The following is a 27,982-nucleotide window of genomic DNA, read 5'->3' as shown; positions in this document are numbered from 1 at the left end:
GTCGTTGAATCTCGACGAGAAAATGGCCGAAATTAAATTCAACGTTACGAATTGGGTGGCGCAACAGATACTCCTCTTATGTCCCTAATTGTACATAAATATATTATATAGTCACATTAAATGTTTCTTCGACGTGTTTGCTGACTGTTCAACGTATGCGTCTTTGATGGGCACCCTAATTAACTCTTTTTCACGGCTAACCAATTCCTGAAGGTCCGCTTGGATGCGCGTCCCTATCTCGCGTATACAATAGGATTTTTGTCGACCACTTCTAGACGTTAAAATTCCGTCGCAGAGACTGTTATTCAAATGGAAGGATACTCGTGTTAAGAGACGACGAGGGTGACTTCGTTATTACGTGTATACATGCAAAAGCTTCCTCTAACATCATTTCCTCCCAGCTTATTACCACGCTCCGACATGATTACCGTGGACGTACCTTGAGAACAACGACTCGAATTTAGAAAAATAAACACACTTTATTAACATACTCATTATTGGCACGCCGGAAAACTAGCACATTATTCGCACGCGTTGTGTTGTTGCCTTTTCTTTTCCCTTCTTTTTAGATTATCCAGACGTCATATTAACGATGAAACGGAGGGTACGACTTTTTTTTGTTTACTTTTTTTTTCCCATTTAAGCTATGGAAGGGTTTTGAGTAAAAGACTCACCCTTGCCTTCCCTTAACCAAAACGATAGCAGGGGTGTTGCACGGCATTCTTTTGTCTTTCTTTATCGGCCGAGAAGGCTTCTCCATTTCTCGAGAATTCCTTAGCGAAAATCCATCTACCTCGAGATATCTAATCGTGTACCGGGGACATTTCTTTTCGTACGGATAACTAAGTCGATCGGTAGGAACTTAACAACGGGAAACGCGTTAGACTTTTGGAGCTGCGAAGCCTGCGTTTCCAAAAAAAAAGAAGTTGCGCATCGATATCTATAACGTCACCTCGAAGATTATCCAAGAGATCTACTTAATGCTATTTTAGTCTCAGTTTGAACCTCCCTTTTCTCGTCTAATGAAACAATTACGCGGACCCCTTATCAGTTGAAATTCAGGAAACGTGTCTTGCTGTCGGAGGTTGACATCCTATCCTTCGAGGGAAACTTATATGATATGTTCGTCTGCCTTTCTTTAATAATGCTACTTTGGAAACTTACACGGTTCCCAGGTATAACAATTTATATTGTAAACAATTTCCAAGACTGTCCTTTTAATTGTGACAGTTTCCCGCTAGGGGGAACTTTCACTTGTTACTGGTATCGCAGTTTTTTTTTAATAATGTTACTTTCTTTAATAATGCTACTTTGGAAACTTACACGGTTCCCAGGTATAACATTTATATTGTAAACAATTTCCAAATTGTCCTTTTAATTGTGACAGTTTCCCGCTAGGGGGAACTTTCACTTGTTACTGGTATCGCAGTTTTTTTTTAATAATGTTACTTTCTTTGATAATGCTACTTTGGAAACTTACACAGTTCCCAGGTATAACATTTATATTGTAAACAATTTCCATGACTGTCCTTTTAATTGTGACAGTTTCCCGCTAGGGGGAACTTTCACTCGTTACTGGTATCGCAGTTTTTAAATGATTAGAGTAATCGGTGTAAATATCCGTGTTAGCCACTGCAAATGTATATGTACATTATCCTCGTTACGCAGAGTTCATAAGGAGGCGTGATTAAAAAATCTGCGGCTACCTTTGTCATCCTTCGAGAGCATTCACGAGATTCGATATGATGCCAGGGTATGGGATAAATATTCCGAATAATATAGCAGCAGCATCGCATAATTTATGTTATCGAAAAGGTCATTTATACAGTCGTATCAGGACACTCGTCATCATGTGTCGTTAAATCCCTTTGATGGGCCCTCAGAAACGTAAGAAAAAGCTCCAAAAGTCATATCTCGAACCGTATTTACACATTGGCCGTACTCAAACGGCTAATTGAAAGGTATTAAACATACTTCCGATATGCGCAACACCCCTACTAGTGATTACGCAAAGTAGCAGGTGTAATAACAGTGATTCTAAGATCATGATTATAACAATGAGAACGGTGCTAATAATATTAATGGCGAAAATAGTTACGACTTCCATGACGACGATGATAGTAATAACGACGACGACGAACAAATTAGATGACAATGATGAGCGTGATATACAATGACAATAATATATACTTTTAAAACATATGTACAATTTCACCGACCCATCCTTAAGTATCCGTAAATTCCTTACGCTTACGTTGTGTTACTGATAAAGTGGAATAAGTCACTTTAAATAGTTTTTTCCTTTTTACAAAATTACATTACAAAACTGGCAGACTGAAATAACTGAGCGAGTTACCTAGCTACCTAACCACATGTACAGCTGCTTAAAAGTATAATTACGCGAGTAGCTTAAACGCTTCTTACTCTAATGGAAAGTGTACAATTTCATTTTTTTTATTTCATCGTATAAATAATTAGAATTATTGCCATTGCGAGAGAAAACATTACCGAGGACGATTGGAAAAACTCCGCATCGCGTGGAATCACTGTTCACAAATTTCTATGATTTCTCGATAAACGAAAGCCGCGAAAGATCCGTCTTCAACGTGGGAGCGAAATAGAGCTCAATTGATCATGATTCGAGTTATCAACGTCATTCCTCCATTTCTTGATCGAGGAGGTGAATAAAAAAAAAAAACATAAATATCACGCGAATAATGAACTACTTCCTTCCGGTAGAAGAAAAAAAAAAAAAGAAAGAAAAAAATACCGCGGGCCCGATATGGCGCAAAATTTCATTCGACATTATTGATTGCTCTACAATGAACGACGTATTTACAAGAAACATTTTGTCAAACACTTAAAATGCATTTACTATCGTTTCGCATCTTGTTGACGGCAGTCGGAAGGGCGAAACATTACTCCTAACAAATACTGTCTGTCTGAGATATCGAAAGCTGCTTGATCGCTGTACAACAGAGTCTATATTCTAAGGCGATGAAACAATGTCCTTACGACTCGTCAGCTAGTAAAATAATGACAAGTCCGTAACCCCATTCACGTTCGAAGCGGAAGATACACGGTATCACCCTAACCAAAACAAGTTCCTTTCCAATATGGAAAAAAAAAAACAAAAAAAAACACCGAATTTGCTCCATTATCATGAGCAACATAAATTATGCTTAAAAATTTCCAGCTCTTCGAAGAATCCTCAATCGAGATTACAAAAGATCTGACATCGCGGATCCTCTGGGGAAACCAAGGTTTGAATTCGCGAAGACCTGTTACAATTCATGATCAGGGTAACGAGAAAACATAATTCCGTAAAGCTTTCGAGAAAACCACGTCTAAGAAACGCTTCCAGTAAACATAGGATTACGCCTAGGTGCAACAATATCCAGTACTCCACTAGCTGACGGTAACGCTCGTTAACAAGAGTTTAATCGCGCGGAATAACAACCCCGTCGAATCGAATTTAAAGGAAACCCCCTTTACGTGTCTTCTGCGGAGTCCATCCCCAAAAGTTGAGGCCTCCATCTTACGTTTGATTGAGCAAGCAACGGAAATTCAGGACCACCCTGATGGGAAGGTCCTGGAGGTCGCCCGGCCGTTAACGTGAACGCCAACGAAGACAGTATTCGTAGAATCGAGAAACGAAGAAAAGGGAATTCCGGTGCGGCCCGCTGTAAGGTAGTCGCCAATCGTGAGGTAGTAAACGCGAGTCATCCCTTGACGACCGGAGGGTCGTTGCGAGGTGTTCGACGCGTTTAAGTTAATCGCCTCCTCGGGAGGGAAGAGAGCGAGCACCACCGTGGGTACTCGCGCAACAGGATTCCTTAGCGATAATCCGGCCCTCTTCCAAGGGTCCTGGCGAGCGAACGAGAGCCCTTCAACAGACCTTGTTGAAGGAGGGTCACGAGCCTAGGATGCTGCGCACCGCCTGGTCCAGTACCGGGTCCTTGGACTCGGCCGGCTGGGCGGACGAGCCGCCGCTGCTGCTGGGCAACGCGTTCGCCGGTCCCTTCTTCAGGTTCAGAATACTGTCTATGGCGGACTGCACCTGTGCCGTGATATCGTCGGGCTCGTTCTCGTTCTCGGCCTCGTTCTCGTTGACGAGATGCAGCGACGTCGGGCACTGGGTCTGCGAGTGGAGAGCCAGCCCGTCCAGGCTGTCGGTGTCCTCTAGGAGGTCTCGCTCGAGGTCGGTCGCGCTGCTCCAGCGCTTCTCCACGCCGGCCGAGTGGACCTCGTCGCAGGACTCGCCACTTCCCGGAACGTTACTACTCTCACCGCCACTACTGCTCACGTTAACACCCCGGTATTCACCGTTTGCTCGCGTTCTTTCGCCCTTAGACGACTTCGAGGTCATCTCACTACCACTGCCGGAACCGTTGCCGTTTCGACATTTGGTCGAATCCATCGCGGCCGGGTACACGCCGAGTTCCTTCTGGATCTCCAGCCACTCGTCGTAGTCGCCGCTGGTGCAGCTTGCCGGCTTAATCGAGACCTTAGAGTCGACCTCCACCCCCGGGAAGTCGTCCTCTAGCTCGCGCTTCACCGACATGCCGCCCAGCAGCGACGTCGACTTCACGTCCTCTGTCACGCCGGGCTCGACCTTTGGCACCAGGGGCTTCTCCTCCTTCTTGAACTCCTCTGAAATGTCCCGGGGATTTATTAAACTTTCTACCGTGTACCATCGTCGTATCTCGATCCCCTTTGCATCTACTCACCGCTGACTTTGGCCTCTTGCTCCCGCAACCGATTCAGGATGCTTTCCTCCTCGGCCACGAATGTTCGGTCGATCATCATGAGTTCGGATGTTCGTACCTCGCGCTGAAAGTAACGGACAAAAGACACCATTATTAACTCTTAGCTCTTACACGGTAACGAAGGGATACTCCAACGTAGGTAATCGAACGGCGCGAGAAAGGTTAAAGGTGCCGTAATGGATCCCCTTACCATGCTTTCCATTAGCAAAAGGTAAGTGTATTTATTCATCATGGAGTTGAATTTGCTCAGAAGGTGTTTGGCCGTCTCCTCGAATATTTCGTCCGCCTTGGCAAGATCCTTGGTGCTCAAAACCTGTTCGTTGAAGCAGTGATACCTTACGAGGCGTTTACAGGCGTCACTCTTGCTCAAGAACGGTGTGTTTACGTCGGGGTTTAGAGCACCACTTTGATCGATCTTCAGTTGCTGTTCCATCCTAAAAACGAGGCAATCGATTACTCCCGACTCGCACACCACCATTAACCACTTAAACGATCTCGTTAAGGTGATATGAAAGCCGCCGAAAAATATCATGGACGTCGTTAAAAATGGCAACCGATATTCCATCTGAAATAAAGCGCCGTTACCGACATTTATGTTTACGCTATGGTTACGTCTAATGCACTCTACCTTGAGAATTATACGAAATTGCATACTCGATACATAATTTTAGTAGATTAATTATATAGAAATTAAAGCAAAACTCGATAACTCCCCTGGATTCATGATTTCTGATGCTCTAATGGGCCAGTGGCGCCTTCTGTATCGTATAGCGGCAACTACAATTTCCTTCAATTGCATTCTAAAATGTTATGCCCAGAACGTGAAACTCTGCATTTTCGATTCTAACCTTTCAAAATACGTAAAATATGACGAATGTGTCCCTGGTTCTAGTGTGGGCTAGATTAAAAAATGTTTTCTTTTTAAATATAAAATATAACAAGTGCCTCAAGGCCTCCGTAACCACTTGAAGTTTCAAACGATTCGGAGCGCCCAGTTCGTAGGAAAGTTTAATAAACGTATCGACGCATCGGAAGGCAGCTTCGTATCACCTCAACTCTTCTAACGCCTAACTTCGACGTTACTCACAAGTCACCGCGATTGATTTGCCTGCAAATCGGACTTGACGCGGGCCTTTTGACCCCTTGCCTCGGACTGACCAACGGACTCGTAGTACTCCCAGGACTGAGCATCTGCTTAGGAGGATTCCCAGCGACGTTGACGGGACTCTGAATCCGCTGCGTCCCCTTGCTGATCATCCTAGGAGAAGTAGCCGTACTTTGTCCCGCAGGAGAGGTGGTTCGCGGTTGCGACTGGACAGGCGAGGACATTTCGAGCTTGATGGGGCTCGGGGTTTGCAGGTTCAGCTTCACGTCCAAAGGATCGGTTTGGCATTGCGTAGACTGCTGCGTGTTGGCGACCTGTTGCCCGTGCGACTGCGTGACCTGGGTGCCGTTTTGCTGTGCAAGTGTGGTCGCCGAAAGACTCGCCGTGGAGAACGACTGTCCGCTGGCCGAAGACGGACTGAGTATCTGATTAGCGTGGCTTTGGTAGTACTTGTGCTGCTTATTGTGCGCCTGGTGCAGATTTTGATGCGCAACACTCGACACGCCTTGACTCTGGGTGCACTGCTGCGCCTAGAATTGCCAAACCAATCGTCAGATCCTCGACAACGTGACGACAAAATCAACCTCTCATTCTCTGTACTCTGACATTGCTTTAAGATTACGTCAAAGTGGTCTCATCCGTAAAACTTTTCTTCAAACTAGGTATACCGAATCGTTTCAAACCCATAAAATTTCAACGTTTTAAATTTGTTCATAGACATTTTAACATTTCTTTCTTTCTTCTACAAAACATACAATTTCATGATTCCCGGGACCTTCCTTATAGCCTTCACAATCGCGTTATAAAGTTCGGAGGTTATAGGGAAGGTCCTGACACCCATGAAATTTCAATTTCTTTTAAAATTGCTTATGGACATTTAATAAAAAGAAATTCTTAAAGTTGAAATTTCATGGGTCTCGGGATTTTCCTTAGAGTCTACCTTATTCGTGTTGTAAAGTTTGAAACGCCTCGGTACACCCAATTAGGAGAAAAGTGTCAGGGAGGATTGACTCCTCGGATGCGACTTTCGGCCCCCCTTAACGGCGCCGCACTTACCCCGAAATTGCTCAGGTAAACATTGTTAGGGCTACTCGTTAGATTCTGGCCCGAAGCAGTCGGACAGGAACTGTTGCTCTGCGAGTTCATCGTCATGGAGGAGGCTTGTGTCTGAGTCTGCGTCTGGACCGTTGAAGTTTGACTCTTGCATACGCTTTGCGCCTGGGAATTCGGTATCATGGTGGACACCACATTGACGTTGACATTTGTTTCGGCTCCCTAGAAATATATATGAGATAAATACAAGCAGCCATTGCTTTAACCCTTAACGCTCCGACTTTTAATTGTGAATATCAACCGGCAACTCCAACTTATTCTCATCATACTTCGACTTGGAAGTCGGTCGGATAGGTGGTGCTTGAGAGGCACACTTGGAGTAGAACGCCGCACATCGGTGGTGCTTGAGCGCCACACTTGGAGCGTTAAGAGTTAAGTACCGAGTGTTTTCCCTAAGTACTAATAAGTCGTTAAACCTGCGTTGAAACGCCAAAACATACTCACACTGCTGACCGGGTGGGACGAGTTACTAACGATCTTTCCACTCGCAAGGATTCGGGCCTGTTCTTGATACAACTTCGACAGTATGGCTTGTTCAGCTTGCGTGTTAGTTTTCCGCGCAAGTATGGATTGTATCTGAGCTTGGATGTTCTTCAAAACCTGCTGCTTTTGAGCTGGCAGTTGAATAGTTTGCACCCTCTGCACCATCTGGCCATTCGGCACTGTCGAGGATGCTTGACCACCGGAAGAAGGCAAGGTTAGCGAGCTGTTCACGTCACCTTGAGTGGTATCGCACTTACTGGGAGTTGTACTCTGGGACACAAAATTGACGCCCTTGCTCGAAGTATCAGTCTTCTGTAACGTGGCTGCGGTAGTCGTTACCATCGTTGGACGGGCCACAGTAAACGTCTTGGCGACCTGACATCAAAAAGAACATTAATATCCACGCAACTACGAGTTTCGAGTCCAGAAAGAAAGCAATATTAATTAAAAAGTCTAGAAAGAAAACAATACATATTAAGGGGATGTAAAAGCGGCATCCGAAGGGTCAATCCTCCATAAAACTTTTCTCCTAACTGGATGCGACATCCCGACACCCATGAAATTTCATTTTTAAGAATTTCATTAAATATCCATAACCAATTTTAAAAGGAATTGAAATTTCATGGGTGTCAGGACCTTCCCTACAGCCTCCACATTCACGTTGTAAATTTTGAAATGGTTTGGTACCCCCAGGAGAAAAGTATCAACATCAAGACCTCTTTGGCGCCACTGTCGGGAAATAATAAAACTAACCTGTGAATTCGCAATTCCATGAGCTAAGGTGATGGCCACTTTGGTTTTCTTGACGACCTTCGCCTTCTTTGGTACGGAATTGGGATGCGATTGCTGACTGTTTCCTAGGTTCCTGATCTGCTGCTGATTGAGACTGTCGATGAACTGACTAGGGAAGTTCGAGTTTTGTATCTGGATCTGGTGTGGCATTTGGGACGGAGCCGCTTGAACTACAATATTCTGTATATTGTTCTGAATAGTCGGCGCCCCTCCGGAACTATTGACTATGATCTGACTCGTCGGCGTGTTGATCTGCACACCCTGGAGATTCTGATTGGACGCGTCGGGCTCGCCGATGACGATCTTCTGCGTCTGTCCATGGCTCTGAGTCTGTTGAACGGCGTTCAACTGGCCGGCGAGGAACTGCTGCAACAGCTGCTGGCTTATCACCTGCATTTGCCCGTTCGCGTTCGCAATCAGCAACTGATCGTTCGGATTCAGATTACTGAGGGCGTTGAGGATCTCCGGAGTGATCTTCGGGGCGTTGTGTAGAATGTTCGTGGCCGTAGAATTAAGTACGTTCGCGTTGTTCGATTCTGCTTTCTGCGACTCGGTCTGCTGCACACCGGTCGAACAGGGTACATTCGATATAAGGATGTTCTGTTGCTGTACATTCTGCTGCTGCATATTATGTTGTTGCATATTCTGTTGTTGCATGTTCTGCTGTTGCATGTTTTGCTGTTGAATATTCTGCTGCTGTATGTTCTGCTGTTGCATATTCTGCTGTTGAATGTTCTGCTGTTGAATGTTCTGCTGCTGTATGTTCTGCTGCTGCATGTTCTGTTGTTGCGTATTCTGCTGCTGCATATTCTGCTGTTGTATATTCTGCTGCTGTATACTCTGCTGCATGTTCTGCTGCTGCATGTTGTGATGCGCATTGCTCTGTTGCTCGATACCCCCCATCAGAGTTTGACAGTCACTCTGCTGCCCGTTAACCGACGACGAAACGTTGGACAAGACGACCTTCTGTTGCTGTAGATTGATATTTTGCTGCACATTCAAGTTCTGCAACCCGGGACACGCACCACCCTGATGCCGAATACCGGTAGCCTGTGTCTGATGCGACTGTTCGCCGCCACCTAGCTGCAGATTTTGTTCGACGCTCTGCTGCAACACGTTAATCGTATGATGCTGCGCGTTACCACTGGATTGATGCTGTACTTCCACGGTGCTATGATGAAAATCATTCAGCGAGTTCTGCTGAGGCACGTTGCTCGCATTTTGCCGGATGTTGACGGCAACGTTTTGCTCCATCATGTGTTGAACGTTCTGCGTCTGCACCGCCTGAGCGGACATTTGATGGTGGAGGTTCTCCTGATGCGACAGAGAATTCTGCTGCAACGGCTGGCCAGCTTCCTGTTGAATGGTCACCTGCTGAGGGTTCTGCGAACTTTTCCCGACGATGACGTTCCTCTGCGTGTGCACGCCACCTGGACTGGTCTTCTGAAGTACCTGAATGTTCTGCTGCACCCCCTTGCCGCTCAGATTCTGCCGGACGTTCGCGTTCACGCAGGTGTTCGTCAACCGAGATTGCTGGCCGGACTTTTGGATCTGGACATTAACAGCCTGTTGATTGGCCTGAACGGTGTACTTCGACGGGGGCGATTTCATAGACTCGCTAGAAATTTGGATGGTTGCGGTTTGAGCCTGAAGATTATGCATCGACGCCTGCACGGTCTTCGACGTATGGCAGATATTCTGACCAGCAGAACCCATGGAAGTCGGGACACTGCCCGTGGGCAGGGTGTTTACGCCTCCCTGACCAACCATGTTAGACGACAGGTTGGAATTCTGGGAGACATTCAAGCCATCGTTGGCCGAACTCCCCAGATTGGCGCACATCTGTAAATGCTGGGGACTAGCAGCCGAGGAGCTTTGACTGCTACCGGGGTTCATAGTTTGGCCTACGGTCGGACCTTTGGATGGTTTCGCTTGTTTCTGCCGATTCTGGAGGACACTGTGGTCTACGTGCGACACGGTTTGGCTTAGGAGCTGGGAGATGATCTGGGAATTCTGGCCAGTGCCCTGAGTCAAGGAGCGGATCAACGCCTGCGCCGTGGCTTGATCTATCTCGGGCTGATTCGGTTCGGGTGCGTGATGGAGGACGACCCTTCCGTCCTCGCCTACGGCTAACCTCAGGTGGCCGGAGATCGTGTTCTGGACCGGCATCTGCAATTGCGCGACCAACTGGCTAGGCTGACTAGACGAGGGCGAGAAATTCGGACTGGACGAACTGGAGATCGGCACCTGGACCAGACCCTGCCCTGGTTGGTTCGATGCGGCCACCTGGGTGGGCAATTGCTGTCCCATCGTGTGTCCCGCGTTCTGGTCGATGTGAATTTGCGCCGTCACGTCCGACTCGGCCGACAGGTCGTTATCGAAGATGTCGTCGTCATCGCCGATGCCGGATATCTTCATGATGCTCGCGAGGTCCAGCTTTGGCGGTTCCTCGTCCTTCTTTTTCGCCTTTTTCTTCTTCTTGGCCTTCTTCTTAGGCGGTGGCAGCAGACTCTGATCGGTCGTCGTTTGCATCGTCGTTATATTACCACTCGCTGTGGACGTACTGACCTGCGCCATTTGCGGCTGAGGACTTTGCACAATGGCATTCTGTATCACGATCGGGTTCCCCGCGCCGGTGTTCGCTGAAAGAAGGACGACAAAGGCGATATAAAATACTGATTCCTCGTTCAGGATTCCACGATAAACGTTAAAATCATTTTCCGCGAGATTCTTCGCTAAGAGGTCCTGAAAGCGACATCTGGTGAATCGTTCGTGAAACTTTCGTCCGAATTGAGTTTACCGAATCGTTTCCAACTTTGCAACGTGAATACGGAGGCTATAAGATTCCGGACAACCGTGAAACTTCATTTCTTTTTTTTATATATATATAAAAAATCTATAAATGTCTATAAACCAATTTAAAAGAAAAAATTGAAGTTTCATAAATGTCGGAATCTTCCTTGGAGTCATCATATTTACGTAATGAAGTTTGAAACGATTCGGTAAACTCAATTCGGACGAAAAGTTTCGTAAACAAGACCTCTTTGACTCTACTTTAGCGCCACCTTAAGACGTACCGATAAACAGGTTGGACTTAACTTACATGGTGCAGGACTCGAGGGTGTATGCCTTATCACTGGTGGTGCTGGTGGAGGAAAACCATTCGGAACGGCAAAGAAAGCGGGCGTGATGCCTTGAAGTTGCATGCCTTGCGCTGTTACAACCCTTACCAGTTGTTGCTGAGTCAGCTGTAATAGCAAATTAGTGTCTTACCAAATAAATGACATCACGTATCTCGCTAGATTTTAAGTACCTATAAATTCACTTCAACTGATCGAAATCATCAGTCCCAAGAATATTATCAAGATCACTGTTGATCAAAAAGTCATCGAAAGAAGAAAAAAAAAAAGAGAGATATAAAAACCAGGACATAGTGTCTTCGTTATCTTCCATTTTCCTCGCACTATGTTACAAAGAATGACAAAACGCACAGAAAAAAAAAAAGAAGAAAAGGTGAGTCCTCGGTACTCACAACAAAACCCATACTTTCGCAATACCTCACAGTGAGAGGGAGACAAAAATCATTCTTACATAATCACCTTTAGACATAAATAGTAAACCTTTCCTCTCAGTCTTAGCTTTAAATAGTCCTGAGCATTTGATTAACAACGTAAGCACCGCCTTTACGCCCTAAAATCGTATCAGAGTCACACATTCGCAAAGCAAACCCTCCCATCAGAGCCAAAACAATATCTGCCGCTGAATACGGTTCGCAATTGCGAACATTCCAGATTCCCTAATGCACTATTACCTTAAACAGTTTGCCGGTAACGTGAGTAATAACGCATGCTCTTAACCCGCTAATGGCCCACTACCCTTCGTATGAGATATATATATAACCCAAAATACATAGTATACAAATTTCTTGAGACCAATGAAAATGGAAGATTAAACAGGGAAATCCCACAAGATAACCGTGATCCGGAAACGGAGCTGCGATGCAGTTTATGAACATTTTGATGCTGGTAAATCGATCAAGCGATGATAACAATGAAAGTGCGGACGGATGAAACGGTAATACAAGGGAACCAGGTACGGCGTATATACTTTCGGAAACCAATCGACGTCTGAGAACTCTAAATAAAAGTCGGGACCTGAATGTACAAGGACACGACTGTGCACGCACGAATATTACGTAGGTTGGCAACTTTAAGGGGACCCTAAAGTATCATCTGAGAATCGTTCATGAAGCTTTACTCCGTACTGGGCGTACAGAATCCTTTCAAGCTTTACACCGTGAATACGAGAGCTCCGAAAAAGATCCTGCCACTCATGAAATTTCATTTTTTACAAGAAATTTCTTAAGGGGATTCGAAAGTCGCATCCTAAAGCTCAATCGTTCATAAAACTATTCTACGAACTGGGTATCTCAAATAGTTTCATACTTTAAAACGTAAATACGGAGACCCTAAGGTAGGTCCTGAAACTCGCGAAATTTCATTTCTTATTAACTATTTTTAAAATACCTATAAACAAATTTGAAAAGAATTGAAATCTCATGAGTTTCAGGACCTTCCTTATAGTCTCCCTGTTCACGTTCTTAAATTTCAAACTATTCGGTAAACCGAGTTGGGAGAAAAGTCTTATAAACAAAACCTCTTCGACGCCACTTTCACATCGCCTTAAATACCAATAAACAATTTTTTTTACAAAAAAGTGAAGTTTCATAAATGTCGAGGACTTTCCCTACGGCCTCCATATTCACATTGTAAAGTTTGAAACGATTCGGTACACCCACTCCGGAGAAGTTTCATAAACGAGACCTCTTTGACGCGACTTTCGCATTGCCTTAATAACCTACCAACACCAACGGTTCAAGTTAATATAACCGCGGTTACATTCATTTGAATTCAAGTTAACATAACCCTTGACAGGTACTTTGCCAACCCCAAGTGCATATGTACGAGCACAGACCCGTGGCCAATTTATCATCAGTCCAAGAGAAGTAAAGAACACAAAGAATAGGAAAAAAAAAATAACAAAAACAAAAAGAAGGGAGCTTAATCGATGAGTCAACTTGCACCGCGTAATGGGCGGTATAGATTGAAATCCGTCCTAGGTATTGCCATACCTGGTCTTCTTGTATCACCGATGAGACCATCACCTGTGCAGTATGTTGTTGAGTGTTCGCTGGAGTCCTGAGGATCAGCTGAACACCTCCGGGTTGCTGCTGCACGATTACAGGACCAGTTGAGGGCAGAACCTTCACGAGAACCCAAACCAAAAATATATAATAGATAATCCCGACCTATTTCATATCCAAGGGCCACAATACGAGACATCTAAAGTAAACGAGCCGTGTCTCACTTTGGTTACTCTCTTTTCCCCATACTCATACTAGCTCTACGTATCATCATCTTCGAGGAAGACGGAGTCATTCCCTGCCGTGTACCATGCTCGCAACGACCTGAAGAATCGTTGCTAACGCGCTTAAAGATAACAGTGTGTGAAAAGGGACACTATAAAAGCGAGTAAACATTAAAGAGATGGACAAAAAGGAATACCTCGCACTCGGCAAAATCGACTGGCAAGACAGGAAGTTAACGTTAAGGTGATGTGAAACTGGCGCCAGAGAGGTCTCGTTTATGAAACTTTTCTCCGAAGTGGGTGTACCGAATCGTTTCAAACTTGACAATATGGATATGGAGGCTGTAAGGAAGATCCCGACACCCCTAAACGTTCCTTTCTTTTAATTTATTTATAGACACTTTCAAACTCTGGTATAAAAAATGAAATTCCATTAGCGTCGAAATCTTCCTTATAGCCTCCACGTTCGCGTTATAATGTTCGAAACGATTCGGTGCACCCAGTACGTAGAAAAGTATCATGAGCGATTGACCTTTCGGATGCCACTTTCACATCCCCTTAACTCGAGATAAACGTAGACGTAGGTTTCTCCATCCAACTTTTCAATTCGAAAGATGCCGCACGACTCCTTGGCATGATAGTGGTCCAACCCATTAGCGATAAACAAACGTTGACATGCTTTCCGTCGCGATTGCTGTTAGGCAACTCATTCAACCGAAGCAGCAACGATTAAGCGTATCTCAACACCTCGTCTAAGCCAGGGGACATGAAGAAACGATATTCGGGGATAAAAGTGAAATTAACATACACGCAAGAATCCAATTAACAAGGATACCCAGCGAGAATGAACGCTAATGGATCAAATGCGCAAAAGAACGACTACCCCGGAGAGGTATCGAGTGGTTTTTGTAAATTAAGATGAACATCTCGTTACCGAACGATTAATTAAAAATTAGGAGCGAGTGTCAGCAGGCAAAGCAACCCAGTAAACTAAAGAGTCGAAACCTGATTTAGCAGGAGACCCTGCGCAGTTGGTATCATCGTAGCAGTTGTTGGATTCGGTTGAGGCCCCGCGAGTACCAATTGAGGCTGCGTCTGCTGGGACACCTGTGGAGAAACAATGTACCGTTAAGACCGTAGTACAATTAGGACAGATATTACGCCACAGAACCCAAATACCTTACTAATAAATACTAGAAGAACGCACTCCTTATCTCGATCATCGATAGGCTTACTTGACTCGTAATCGTCGTGGCAACCCGTTGTTGCTTCTGTTGGGTATTTCCACCCTGTTGGTTCGGTGGCTTCGGCAAAATCTGGGGCGGCTGTTTAGCAGGCTTAGCGGCAGCAATCTGAATCTGCTGATTCCCCACAAGATGCGTCCTCGCGACGAGCTGGGTAGGCGCGGTTTGGTAACTTTGCGGGGTCCCGTGTATGATTTGCAGGACCTGCATTCCCTGTTGCAGTATCGGGGTGTTGGGCCTTACCTGAAATAAGGTCGACAATGGTAAAACGAGCGTCCTCCCTACCGATTGCTGGTAAATGTAGGAGAACTATGTACTGTAATCGGCCCCGTACGACGGGATTTTTATCTCCTTACCACGGGTGGACCGGGACTTCCTCCTGGAGCTGGACTCCTGTTCAAAGAACTGCCGTTACCGAGATGATGAGGACTCTTCGCGGGCGGGTACGGGCTGGGTGCCGGGCTCTGTATCGGCCCGACGCTCATGGGACTTTGCATGGGACTTTGTAGCTGCATGCCAAAGTTAGCGTTACACGTAGACGTGGCCACAGGACTGGGACTGTTCCTGTTCTGCATAGAATTGGAGGCAGGGCTTCTAAGTAGCAGCCGGTTAGGGCTGGGACTCGGAGTGGGCGGCGCGACGTTAGACGCCGGGCTCTTGAGCGGCACGGAGAACGGACTACCCGGGGAGCTGGCATTCTGGCTCTGTATACTCTGTATACTCTGTATGGACTTGACGGTGTTAATATTGGTGCTGATAGCATTCGTCTGCTGGTTCGCGCCAGCTAGGCTACCGGAGGTGTTCAGGCTGGTGTTCAAGCCTTGGGGGAAGGTCCGCTGCGACTGGAACCCAGTCGAGTGGGAAGAGCTTATGGACGAGACGTGGCCCAGGTTGGAAGTGGGATCGTTGCCAGATAGCGACATGTGCTGGACCGGGTTGGAGCTCGGCATGTTCGCCGAGAGGTTCGAATGCATCGTGCCGAAGTGGGCTACCTTCGTCGAGTGGATCACGTTGGACGTATGACTGGAGTCGGTGGTGGCCGAGAGTATCGGACCGCTGGTTGTGCTGGTGAAGATGCCCGAGTTCGACACCGCTCCAGGATTCGAGATCTGCGCGATCGAGGAGACCCCGGAGTTCGACAGGTGCGACACCCCCGAGCTCGACACGTGGGCGATGCTGGAGCCGACGATGTGGGGCGCGATGCTCTGAATGCTCTGTATAGTTTGAAAGGAAAAGTTTGCGCTGCTCGAGTTCACGCTGCTAGGCGTAAGTCCGGTCGCGAGGGCGTTCAACGATCTGTTGAGTCCCTGGCTTAGCCCAGGATTGATGCCGCTGGACGTTAAATTGGAGTTCAAGGTGTTGATGTTGGAGAGGCCAGAACTGGTGGAGCTCAGATTCGCGCTCAGGGTGGCAAGGTTCTGATTCATCGACGAGTTGAGGCTCGTCAGGTTCTGGTTAACCGTGTTCAGCCCGGCGATTCCTGAACCGATGTTACTGGAGTTGAGGGTGTTTAAGTTGTTTATGGCTGAGCCGACTCCGGTCAGTTCTTGACCCAGGTTCGACAGACCAGTATTAATACTGTTCGTAGGTAAACTAGAATTCAGATTCGAGTTGATGTTGTTCAAAGGGTTCAGGCTGGGATTGATCGCGGTAAGGCCCGTGTTGATGCCAGGCAATCCAAGGTTAAGCAGCGGATTCGACGTTGTGATGGCATTGGATGTAAGCGATGTGAGGTTTGTGTTCAAGAGCGATAGCGGCAGTCCCATGTTCAGGCCTACCCCAAAAGTGGGGGTGGCCGGGGGTAGGCCCATACCAGTCCCCGAGTGATTAATGGTACTTTGATTCAACTGGTTCAGCTGATTCAAGTAGACGATGTGATTCCCACTTGCCGATCCATTTCCCTGCTCTTGAGACTGCAAATGATCACATAACAATGTTAATTAATATTATACAAATCGTTGTTAAATGTCGTTAGAAAATGATTTGATGGTGGAGAAGTGACCGAGAGTCGAAATACGTACGATGGCAGACACGCGATAGTGAAAATAATATTAATCACAATTTTATATTATCTCTAATTTTAATTTCGTTTCACTACGTCAAGGCAGAGCATGTGATAATGCGTGGAACTCTGAAAATACGTATTTTAGTATTGAATACTAGTGTTACATGGTAAAGCGTGTTAAGAGAACTATTCCAAGCGAGTTTAATAATATAACAAATGCGAAGGGCACAACAATTTGTCAGGTTATTTGTTACATGAAAAAGAGGTTCACCGATCACAATTGTACATTGTTATACTGAGGACTTCTACCTTCTCGAGAAACAATCATGTAATTTATCAAATTATACATGGAAATCAGTTTTAAATTCCACATCTTTCTCCGGAAAAAAAAAAGGAAAACCAGTAACGAAGAAATACTAAATGTCTCTAGACAATTGTACAAATTAAGAACTCGAAGTCATTAAGATATGGTAATTTGCTAAGTTACAATAATCATGTACATTGAACATCATTTAAGAAACTTGTATCTATGAAATAAATAAAGGAGAAAGTTATCGAAACAATTGAATTTACTACTGACGTTATTGGTTGGCTGCTGCAGAGCGAAGGTTAATGGCTGCCCATTTGAGCTATGAGTCTGTAGTTGCTGTAGTTGCTGTAACTGTATTAAAAATACATAACATTTATTCATCTTTCTAGCAATGGTACAATTGATGAATAATTCAACCGATGTCACAGTTTTTATAGCACGTATATTCCCAATACTTTAAGTCCAATATTTTAATCTTGAAAAATTATTCACCTGTTGATGGGTAAGGACGGCAACAGGATTGTTACGACGTGTATTCGGGGAAGTTGTAGAGGATACTGAGTCCCCGAGGAGAGGGCGTGTCTGAGGCTGCTGCATGCCCACGCAGCCACTCGTAACCCCAGGCAGCGTCCAGCCACCTTGTCACCCTCTTTCTATCTTGCCCTCCAATTTATCTCTACAATATATTAAATTCTACATTAATACAAAAATACTGTCAAAATTAGTATAAACTATAAATACTAATTATTTCATATCAACACACCAGTTTAACACACGCGGCAATGCATGCAATATTTAAACCGTTACGTTATTAATTTGTAAAGCACCTGTAAAATTAATAACAGAAAATGAGGTCATTCGATCACTGCACTCACCCGTGAGATGAAAGGGATTGATTAGTGGTGAAAATTTTCAGTATTTGCGCTACGGCGCCATTCAACACGTCTTCGTCCCACGTTGCCTTCTCCAGACATGCATGTAACTTTGTGGTTCACGTATAACTTAATTCGATAAACATTTTCCACATCCACTGTACACTTCCGCTTCTTGTCAATGTTCCAAGTAAGGTTGAATCGAAGCCTAGGCTTTTGATATTTGCGTGAGAAATTTGTCAACATCTGTTCAACATCTCCCTTTACAAATTACACTACCCATTGAAGAACAACTGTATCACTGTGTTATGTGTGTGTTCGGATTTTTCTTCAAGATTCATTTGCTGTGCAATCACATCCATTTAGACGTTTGGACGTGTGACCATTTCATACGATAAACCTCGCACTTCCAAAAGTGCCGTAAATGTGTTACAATAATGATAAATATTTAACATCCGTCGGCTTAAACTTTGAAAGATTCTTGACTTATCCTAAGTCCAGCAATGAAAAGCGATTGGCTGGCATTGTTCAAACATTCAAGCAGTCACTTGACATCTAAGCATTGTCAACATCGATTGCACCAGACTGTTCTTCACGTTGAGCAAATCTACGCCGTTCAATCCAGGATTGCAGGTTTCAGTCAGTGATGTTGATTTAGAGGATATGGAACAGCATTCCTTAATCTGAAAAATGTAAGAAAAAAAACATTAACCGACGTTGCATCTCAAAACTTAACGCATCTTTTCCAGTTTTTCATATAAAAAATCTACCTTCAAAGACTCCATTCTAACACACCTCATACCTGAAATATGCTTTCATCCTAACCCTCACATAACCCAAACTTAATTCTCCCCCCTAAAAACTCCATGCAAAACATCAATGCATTCCTTATCCTAACCCTAACCCATAGCATAAACATTCCCCTCAAATCCCTTTCAAAGAACACTGAAGTTAGGGTTAAGTCACGATTAAGTCAAAAGTCTACAACCAAACTCGAATTCTATCAATCACAACTAACCAATAACCCAAGAACCTCCCCTTAATACAAGAAAACCCTTCCCATGCCTAAACCGACATCGAACCATCCCCCAAGTCCAATCCAGCACGCTCCGCTTCGCCCCACCTCCGTCTCTCGCCCAAAAAGTAACCAACAGACCAAATAATCATTCCCTCACCCCCTGTCGCAGTTCTCGCACCGACCTAAGAGAAGGACATCCATCCAGGGAGAAGGTGCACTACGAAGATACCGTCTCCGCAGGCCCAGAGGTTACCCCCCAAGAAGGATCGGCCAGAGTAGGAGCTGCCGTTCCGAAAGAGCCCCTAGCGAATCCATTCCGCCAGGTGGCCAGGGTCTCCTCTGGTTCCTTAGCAGCGCTCCTGGAATAGGTAAAACGGGACATTCAGTTTGAGGTTACAGCTCGTGCACCGCTGGAGCGTCCCTCTTCCTCCAAAGGGGCAGTCGTCGAGGCGAGGGTCCGTCCGAGTCCGCCGCGCGTCCTTGGCATAGGCCGTCCTCCGAGGCCGAGGTTCGGGCCGCGAGCGCACGCCCGCCCCGTAGACGGGCTCGGACACGCTCGCCCGCGAGTGACAAGGCGTAAACAAAAGAAAAGGTCCCTCGCGGTCGGCTGCGCCGCGCCAGTGGCGCGGGGAGCGCGCGCTCCAGGCAGGCCCGGCCCTCGGCAGCGCGGCGGGCTCGGCCAACGGCGACGAGTTACCGGTTCGCACCCGGAACCTCGACTTCGCCGCTCCTCTCCCTCCCGGGCGCCGCGGCGGCTGCGGTGGTGGTGGTGGCGGTGGCGGTGGCGGTGGCGGCGGCGGTGGCGGGGAACACGCACGCACTGATTCCTCGACTCGGTGGCGTCGTCGCGGCGGCCGCGAGTCGACGCTCCGTCCGGGTCGACCGATCGCCCGCGCCACTCGACACTCGACTCGCTCGCGCGAGTGCTCGCACTCACTGCCCCGAGACCGATTCACGGTGGTTCGCGTCCACGCCAGGTACCGCGTACGCGTTTCACTGCTCGGGGACAACGGCCATCATGTATTTGTCAAGGCTGCCATTAGCACGGCTCCATAAAATCCCAGAAGNCGGCCCCAGACCGCCCGCCCGCCCCGACCGACGAGTCGCGTCGCCGCCGACAGGTCGCGACCCGCCAGGACGAGCGTCCCCGCGGCCGCGAACCTCCCTCTGTCCTCCAGATCCGTTCGTCGGCATCGCGACCTCAGGAAATCGCCGCTCGGAGATACGAGCGCGCTCTCGCCTCGGCTGGCTCCGCTGACAGCCGACGCGAGGCCTCGGGCCTGCCAACCGGCCGGCGAGAAATCACCGACGCGGCCCGTCCGCGGCGGGAATCCGGAGGAACCGGACGGACGCGTCCGCCGAGGGGCCCCGTGCCTTAGCCAGGGTACTCCGAGGCGTCTCTTACGCGGAATCTTCTATGATCCCGGGGGAAACTACGGAGATTCGTTACTTAGTAAATCGTTGATTCCTTGCCCTGGAAGAGTCAATCTAATCGCGCCGTGAATTTCGAACGTTTCACGGTGTGTACGCATGTGTATGTAGTTATGTATGCCGTATGTGTGATGTATATGTGCAGGGAAGTCGAACGCGCGATGAGGGTGAGGTGTGCCTATGTGTATGTACTCAGGGCTGATGAGCCTCGGTATTTGCTAATTCGCGGTAAGGATTTAACGGTAAAGATAGAATATTAAGGTTTTCATAGGTGTTTGATAAGCTAACTGCGTAGTTTGTACCAATAGTCGCTGTCGGTTAGCTTATCTACTTTTATCGCCTGCATTACCGATGCTTTAACTTCGGAATAGCTGCGAGCGATCGTATCGTGGGTTTAGCTATTGGCGACGCGGGCGCCACCTGGCGGATCTTCGTTGAAACCAACCCATTCGTGTGGACGGTTCGTGGCAGGTTGTAGAATTATGTACAGGTATTTAATTGAATTCTACTTCGTGAGAGCTTTAAAGTAACGTTTTGTTGAATACCATATATTGAATAGTACGTGTATATATATTCCAAATAGAGGTAAAAGTGTATTAATATCCTATTTAATATTAGATTTTATTTTATAACGGTCGGACATCCCAGATGCTCTATATTACACTTTGCTTGGAAAATATGTAATCGCTGTATCACGTATCGGATGGGGGCAGACATTCTGTATTGTGTGGTTTTGTTTATAAAAAATACTTTATGTATATGATTGCTGGGCTTCCAAATGCTAACCTGAAAATCGTGTGCAATTATATTGCATTCAGCTTGCCAGACGTTACCGAATGGAACACTTTCGAGTTAACTTCCAAATAGTAACGTTCCACCGTAAATAATGTAATAATAAGAAGCTGATGGTTGAATAAAATTGCCGAGTTCTCAGGCTATCTCGAGGAGACATAACTACGTGGAAGTTGCACATAGAAATCGTACCTACTTCGTTAGACTAGCACAAACTGCTTTGTGATTATACATGATAAAGGTGCTCAAAAGTGTACGATTACAGTACCTGTATCAGCTTGTAACTGTACAACTTTCAATATTGGTAAAATACTTTTACGATCTATTCTCTAAATGCACAACCAAAGTCGCTGAAGGTTCACTTGGTTCGAAATAGACATTTGATGAACCTGTAGCTCCAGCTCACTGGTATGGCGTATTGCATGATACGTTGATCATCTCGTTTGTACTAGAAGCAAAATATATTATTTGTGATGTAACATACATGTCTTTATATAACTGCGATAACAATTACTTTGGTACCTTTCTACAGGAATAAGGGAAAATCTAGCAGAAAGTAACAGTGCGCAATATGTTCAAGCTGTTAAAAATATGAATTTAGTGAGTTATGACATGAATCATGAGGAAATAGGGAGCAAGCACAACATTTTTGGACAAAATTTTTGAACATGAACATGAATGTAATGCCATTCAAATGAATACAGGTGTGATAAAGTATGGAGTGCTCGATCATGCCTCTAATTTTGAATATATGGTTATAACGCATTTTACATACTAAATGTTCAATAGAGAAAGGATATAAAAACAAAACTAATAATAAAGTTAAAATTTCTCCGACTCCACTGCTTAAAACTCATTCACTTGACAGCGTTCGATTTATATATAATATATAATCAGCAGGATTCCGAGTCGAGTTCAGTTCATTTTGTGTTATATTTTACCTCATTGTATGTTAAGTCCAAAACCTAGAACTTACTGTCAAATAAAAATATTATGTATATCAAAACAATTTAGCACAAAATAATTTGAACTCAACTGATACCGATTGTCTATACAAGGAAAGAAATACTGGATAATAAGAATCTTAGCAGGGTGGATATAGTACACTTTAACAAACACTTACAAGAACAATTAGGAAGGCCTAACCATACTTTCTGGACTCCATCTTTATATTAGTCTGCTGTATAACATAGGCACACACACAATATACAATGTTAATTACCTATATGACATTCCACGCCATTCAACGTGATTGTATAAAATAAATGTCCAATGATATTTGAAGACCATTACTCTGACATGATTTTAAAATTTGGTATAATGGTTTTCATAAAGCTCATAAAGATACTAAAATTTAAAAGTCATGCCATTGTGCAATTTTGATGCAATTGCAGTATGAAGTTCTATGAAGTTATAAGAAGTAATTTCATATCGAATTAAGCATAGTTTGAAACATGATAGAATTGATTTTTAAGAAATATATGATAGAACTTTTGTGAAGAACTTTCACTTAATCGGTCTAGTTTCAACCTCCTTAAAATTTGTGTAACTTGCAATAACTTGACATCGAACAGAGTCAATATTTTGTCGTTAATGCCAGTTAATCTAAACATAATGACTCTCCAATGTGTTAAACAATACACACACACAAACTGTTCAATAAATAAGATTAAATTACAGCCATATTTGTGCCAGAGCCTTACCTCTTGGAACATTTGACATGTACAACCAACAGTGCTATACCCAAGACTAAACAAACACATCCTACAACTATGTAGGCGATTCCAAGGAATGGATTCTTTCCACCTAAGAGAGACGTGGTACTGAGAATCATTCTTTTTGTCCCTTCGAAGGCAGATACTGGATAAGCTGAAAGAAATTAACATAAAAAATATCACACCTATCTGAAATGAATAGTTCTTCAGATAACAAAAAAAAAATAAAAAACACTATTCAGTAATTTGTATCACAAGATATTCATGTAAAAAAGCTTCACTTCTGTATAATTTGACTTACAATAATTAACATGAAGAGTGTAGTTTCCAGCAAGCAATCCATCGGTAAACCCCTCCTTCATATGATCGATTCTTCGATAAAGCTTTCTGAATGTTGGCAACGCAGCAGTTCTCATCCACACTATTAAGTCTTCGTTTTGGAAGCCATTATTTTCATTGTTATCGGGATCTAATTCATAGATGCGTTTATTCCAATTCTTTGGCTTTTCAAAATTTTTAAATGCCTCTGCCAAATCACCTTCCGGATTACGAAATTTAATATTCTTATCAGATGGCCAAGCAATGCCTGTGTTAAGCAGCGATACATACTCGCCGTGTTTTACCGAATATAATGTAAGAACATCACTGAAAAGCGAATTGGCGATTGCACCGCAAGGCACTATTGGGATCTTTGTATCGTTTGGTTCTCTGTACGCAAATGGCTCGCAATCACTTGAGACTATCTCGCTTAATTTTCCCAAAAGCTGATTATCATCACGAGATTTAACATAACGCCGATGATTTTGATAAAAGTTAGTTAATCCATAATACATGTACACCTTTCCAGCAAAGTCAATGGGCAACGTAAAATCTATTTTACAATAACAGTCTAAACCAGGATTCTCAACGATGACTTCGGCACACTTCTTACCGGTATCACGAGTCTTATTTATGGACTCGCAATTTGTGTAATCTATAGTGTGTTCCTTCACTTCATCGGAAAAGTATAATAATCCTATGCCAACTGGGATAAATGCTATGCCAATTATAAAGAAGGTTGGCAAAACGGTGCCAGCTGTAAGGATCGGCTGCCACGCTGGTAATCGCTGTTGCTTGAATGCACTATCTGGGAAGAGATGAAATAAATAAAACATTGTAATTCATCTCTGATCTAATAAGAAAACGGTATACACAGGATGAACACGTGAAAATTATAGAATGGCAAAATTTCTTCCTGACACATAACCAAGAATTGACAGTATCACCAAAGTTATTTACCGGATGGCTTTTTAGTTTTTCCTATTGATCCAACCTCATTAATTGTCGTCATGTTGTCCCAAAGCGCTTGTCCTCTTTGGACTGTCAATATCTAAATATTGTAAACATAAATATCCATATACTTTAATACTGCATTAAACATCACCCCAAGTAGCAAATGTCTCAAAATCCATCGAGTTTAATTGAGCTCTTGAATTCTGTATGTATGGATGAAACAGGATGGACTAAGTTATCTTTATCTTTATCTTTTTTGGGATTTCGGCCTTGACGGATGGACTAAGTTATGTATCAGCTGTATGTATGTACACTTACATTCATCGATGGTTTCCTCCCGGACCTACTGCCCCTAATGCTCTCTCCGGCTGCGCGGCGTACTAGAGGCGAGAGCAGCGTGGAATTTGAATCGCCCAAGGGGCAGAATGGATTTCCTAAAGAAAATAAATGTTTAGAAACATAGACAATTAATGAAAATTATTTAAATATTATTGTATACTGAACTTAACACAATAATATTTAAATAATTTTCATTAATTGTCTTTGTTTCTAAACATTTATTTTCTTTAGGAAATCCATTCTGCCTCTTTGGCGATTCAAATTCCACGCTGCTCCTACCCCTAGTACGCCGCGCGGTCGGAGAGGGCAGTAAGTCCGCGACGGAACTATCGACGAATGCCAGTGTACACAATTTACATTTTACGTGATGTGCGGAAATATTACCGCTCTGTAAAACGATATTTCATCAATTGCTCGACGAAAACGGTAATTTGATATGTGTAAATTAATTCACAGAAGCTAATAATGCGACTTGTCAATGTATATACAAAAGTAATGGCTACTTCCCGGACGCGTGTTTGTATTTCGAAACGTTAAATTTCTGTAAGAATGGATCCAAAGAAGATACTAGAGGACCGTCTCCGAGAAGCGGCAAGCCTCGGAGATCACGACGTTGTTTCTGATCTTTTGAAAGCTGGCGTGGATGTCAATGCGCGGCAATCGATAAATGGATGGTAATTTAGGAACTAAAACTTCGATGAGAACTGTCTGAAAACTAGGGTTTTGCATTGTCAATTGTCAAAAGAAGTTATGAAATTTAAACAACTCAATCGATGAAACTTTACAGTGATAAAGTATACGTCTGAAACTGTTAGCCATAGAAAACTTACATCTTAAGTATCTCCCTTCTGGAAAGGCGTTTATCGTCACTATTATCAGTTCTTTGATTTCTTTTTAAGGACACCACTGCATTGGGCATCCAAAAGAGGTCATTACAGAGTTGCTGCTCTTTTACTGAGACATGGAGCAGACAAGAATATAAAGTCTAACAGAGGAGAGGATGCCGTGGCGGTTTGCAATAGTACAGGAGTTTTATCATTGCTTGCATCGGACATGCAACCTCTTCGACGATCGAAAGATTTAGAGCCAGGATATCCCATTGCAAGCGATCCAAAATTATGTTTCAATGTACATTACGATTCGGGAGATTCTAACATGAGAAATGAAACTTCGTCGTCTTTGGTTTCTACAAACACAAATGATGAAGGTATCAAAGAAATACCATTTTATATATTGAGCGATGTGACAATGTATATGTGTTTCCATAGTGTTGGTGCTGAAAATTCGTATCGCCGAGACAAGTGATCCAGATTTTATCGAAGTTGAATTACCAAGGAATAATCTTACATTCGATGGCCTGAAACAAGTGTGTTGTGAAGAACTGGACATCGATATTGGTCACATTGTTAAAATTAGGAAACTACCCAATACAAAGATGAGGAACGATAAAGACGTCCAGAGACTTTTAAATTTTCAGCATATCGAAGTTGTCACACATTCCACAGGATCTGGTGGATCTACTCAGGTTGTTAATGGTACTTCCAGCGTTCAACCATCTACTCCAACTAATGCTTATCAAAGCATATCTAAGAGAGCTCAGACTATTTTATACTGATATTAGAAAGCTAAAAATATGTCATTTAATTTAAGTTTGAGGGTTTAAAAGATGTGTCTTTACTAGAATAATTAACAATCTAATACTTGTATAGTTAAGGATAAAACATCGCTTATGGATAATTGAAGAGGATTAAAGTAAAACAAATATAGGTTCTTACAAATTTTAGTTACAAAAAAATTAAAGATGACAATTAAGAAATTATAAATAACCCATGGAATAATACCATCTAGGTAAATGATGCAGAGCATCGTGTAAGAGTTAGTCTTTCTTTCGATAGAATTTTTTCTTAATTCGTTTATAAACTCTGATGTCTCCTTCTGGTGTAAGAGCCACTTTAGCATTGCTAGACAATGTCGTCAATTCACCTTCAACCGTTTCATATGCTTTCGGTCGTCTTGGTTCTACAACTGGCACTTTCACCAAATTTTTGCATCCTGGAAAAAAAAATGAACATGAAATTACAACTGCATTATTGACCTAAGATTCTTTGTGTATAATGAAGGAACTCACTGGTAGTAAAGTAAATGGGCACAGCCAAACTTTTTGGGGTTTTAATATGTATGGATCGTATATTTTTCCATCCACCAGGATAGTATTTGGCTAGTTGTTTACACGTGGCAATAACATTATCACGAATTCGTTCATCCATCATTGCAGTGTGACCAATTTGAACGACATGACTATTACCCAGTGAATGAAGCTGCATGGAAGTCTTTTGGAGAGCAATGTCAATTTCTAATTTTAGGTCTTTACTTTGCATTTTAACAGGTGTAGGTAATTTGCGTTTCTTCCAAAAATGTTTTCCAAGCATATGCGACACATGGCCAGCTATTTTTCCATCGATCAAAAAGAAATCGTAGCTTCCTAAGAGTTTTCTTTTTAACTCGTACTGATCGAACTCATTCCTTACCCGATTCATGGGTATAACATCCTTTATTCTAGTGCATCCACACTTTTTAAGTAAAGTCTGATAGTGAACAACCGTCGGTTCATAGTCTTTTCTTCGACCTCGTTGTAGATCTGGTACAAAGAGTGCCACATCGTCTGTAGCTGAGACAATGGAGTTTGGTAACAGCCTTGAACAAAAAAAACTGTAATTGTAAATACTACTGCATGGTACATATCTACGTATTTCTTTCGATCGCATCGTATCATAGAGAAATTTTAATCACAGCCTTTCATAAGGATCCATTGGTTATTAATAATATAATCATTTGAAATTTATAGATGTTTAGATATGACTATATCACAGGCAATATTCCATATGATGAAATCATGTAAAATACATCAGTTAACTCTGTAGGAGCTAATCATTGAACATTATTTTTAAATTGATGAGAGACCACGCAGATAGCAAATTTCGAACTTACGTACATCCTCAACTGCCGCGTGGGTGTTTTTGGAATTTTGATACAGGTCACCTGCAGAAGAATCGCGTCACTCTCGTCTTCAAATAAGGCATTTTTACTCTTTCGCTGATCATTCGTCAGTGCTTTGACTGCTTCGATGCTTTTTATAATATGGCTTTTTGATAATTTTATGCCCGTACTCTGCCGAGTCTGTGCGCCTTCCGCCATGTCGTACGTCCAAAAGGAATGTTAACTCGACCACGGTTCATGCAATAACCTAGAAACGGGATACTGGGAGAAAACTCATCAAACCGTCCGCGAGTACGGTTTCCAGAGATAAGTTGAGAGATTGCTCACGGGCAGGGTCGCGCGATCGCACCGTGTGCTG

General features: G+C 43.9%; 4 protein-coding genes across 7 annotated transcripts; 1 reads left to right on the top strand and 3 right to left on the bottom strand.

Moving 5' to 3' along the window:
• Positions 1-625: 625 nt before the first annotated feature.
• On the bottom strand, positions 626-20,075 carry LOC105702726 (mucin-3A). The gene is made up of 18 exons (XM_023432918.1): positions 19,776-20,075; positions 19,236-19,437; positions 18,064-18,743; positions 17,681-17,864; positions 17,459-17,539; positions 15,230-16,786; positions 14,865-15,116; positions 14,635-14,736; positions 13,427-13,525; positions 11,366-11,510; positions 9,139-10,904; positions 8,224-8,868; positions 7,432-7,845; positions 6,931-7,149; positions 5,857-6,404; positions 4,960-5,203; positions 4,731-4,833; positions 626-4,653 (listed from the first exon to the last, which is right to left on the bottom strand). Exons 4-18 carry the CDS (start codon positions 17,783-17,785, stop codon positions 3,914-3,916), a joined length of 7,020 nt encoding a protein of 2,339 aa, XP_023288686.1. The 5' UTR covers positions 17,786-17,864; positions 18,064-18,743; positions 19,236-19,437; positions 19,776-20,075; the 3' UTR covers positions 626-3,913.
• A 1,038-nt stretch (positions 20,076-21,113) lies between these two features.
• On the bottom strand, positions 21,114-25,481 carry LOC105702727 (cell cycle control protein 50A). Of its 4 annotated transcripts, none has more exons than XR_001104309.1 (6): positions 24,607-24,625; positions 24,295-24,385; positions 23,318-24,142; positions 23,005-23,170; positions 21,570-21,749; positions 21,114-21,295 (listed from the first exon to the last, which is right to left on the bottom strand). XR_001104309.1 is itself a non-coding variant. In XM_012430524.1 (6 exons), exons 1-5 carry the CDS (start codon positions 24,610-24,612, stop codon positions 22,469-22,471), a joined length of 1,101 nt encoding a protein of 366 aa, XP_012285947.1. In that variant the 5' UTR covers positions 24,613-24,625; the 3' UTR covers positions 21,114-21,749; positions 22,425-22,468. The 4 variants fall into 4 exon arrangements, 3 of the variants coding, with proteins under 3 accessions (XP_012285947.1, XP_012285948.1, XP_012285945.1); XM_012430524.1 differs by adding an exon at positions 22,425-22,481 and having other exon boundaries at positions 21,114-21,749; XM_012430525.1 differs by lacking the exon at positions 24,607-24,625 and adding an exon at positions 25,458-25,481 and having other exon boundaries at positions 21,114-21,749.
• On the top strand, positions 24,959-26,455 carry LOC105702729 (ankyrin repeat domain-containing protein 40). Its single transcript, XM_012430527.2, has 3 exons — positions 24,959-25,301; positions 25,527-25,834; positions 25,896-26,455. The coding sequence occupies exons 1-3, from the start codon at positions 25,177-25,179 to the stop codon at positions 26,240-26,242; spliced, it is 780 nt and encodes a 259-aa protein (XP_012285950.1). The 5' UTR covers positions 24,959-25,176; the 3' UTR covers positions 26,243-26,455.
• On the bottom strand, positions 26,392-27,854 carry LOC105702728 (ribosomal L1 domain-containing protein CG13096). Its single transcript, XM_012430526.2, has 3 exons — positions 27,620-27,854; positions 26,756-27,321; positions 26,392-26,679 (listed from the first exon to the last, which is right to left on the bottom strand). Exons 1-3 carry the CDS (start codon positions 27,820-27,822, stop codon positions 26,504-26,506), a joined length of 945 nt encoding a protein of 314 aa, XP_012285949.1. The 5' UTR covers positions 27,823-27,854; the 3' UTR covers positions 26,392-26,503.
• Between the last annotated feature and the right edge of the window lie 128 nt (positions 27,855-27,982).

This window comes from Orussus abietinus, unplaced genomic scaffold (genome assembly GCF_000612105.2).
Source record: "Orussus abietinus isolate OABI.00-Male unplaced genomic scaffold, Oabi_2.0 scaffold497, whole genome shotgun sequence".
NCBI lineage: Eukaryota > Metazoa > Arthropoda > Insecta > Hymenoptera > Orussidae > Orussus > Orussus abietinus.
The sequence above is the reverse complement of the archived record's forward strand: the minus strand, read 5'-3'. Positions and strand labels throughout refer to the sequence as shown.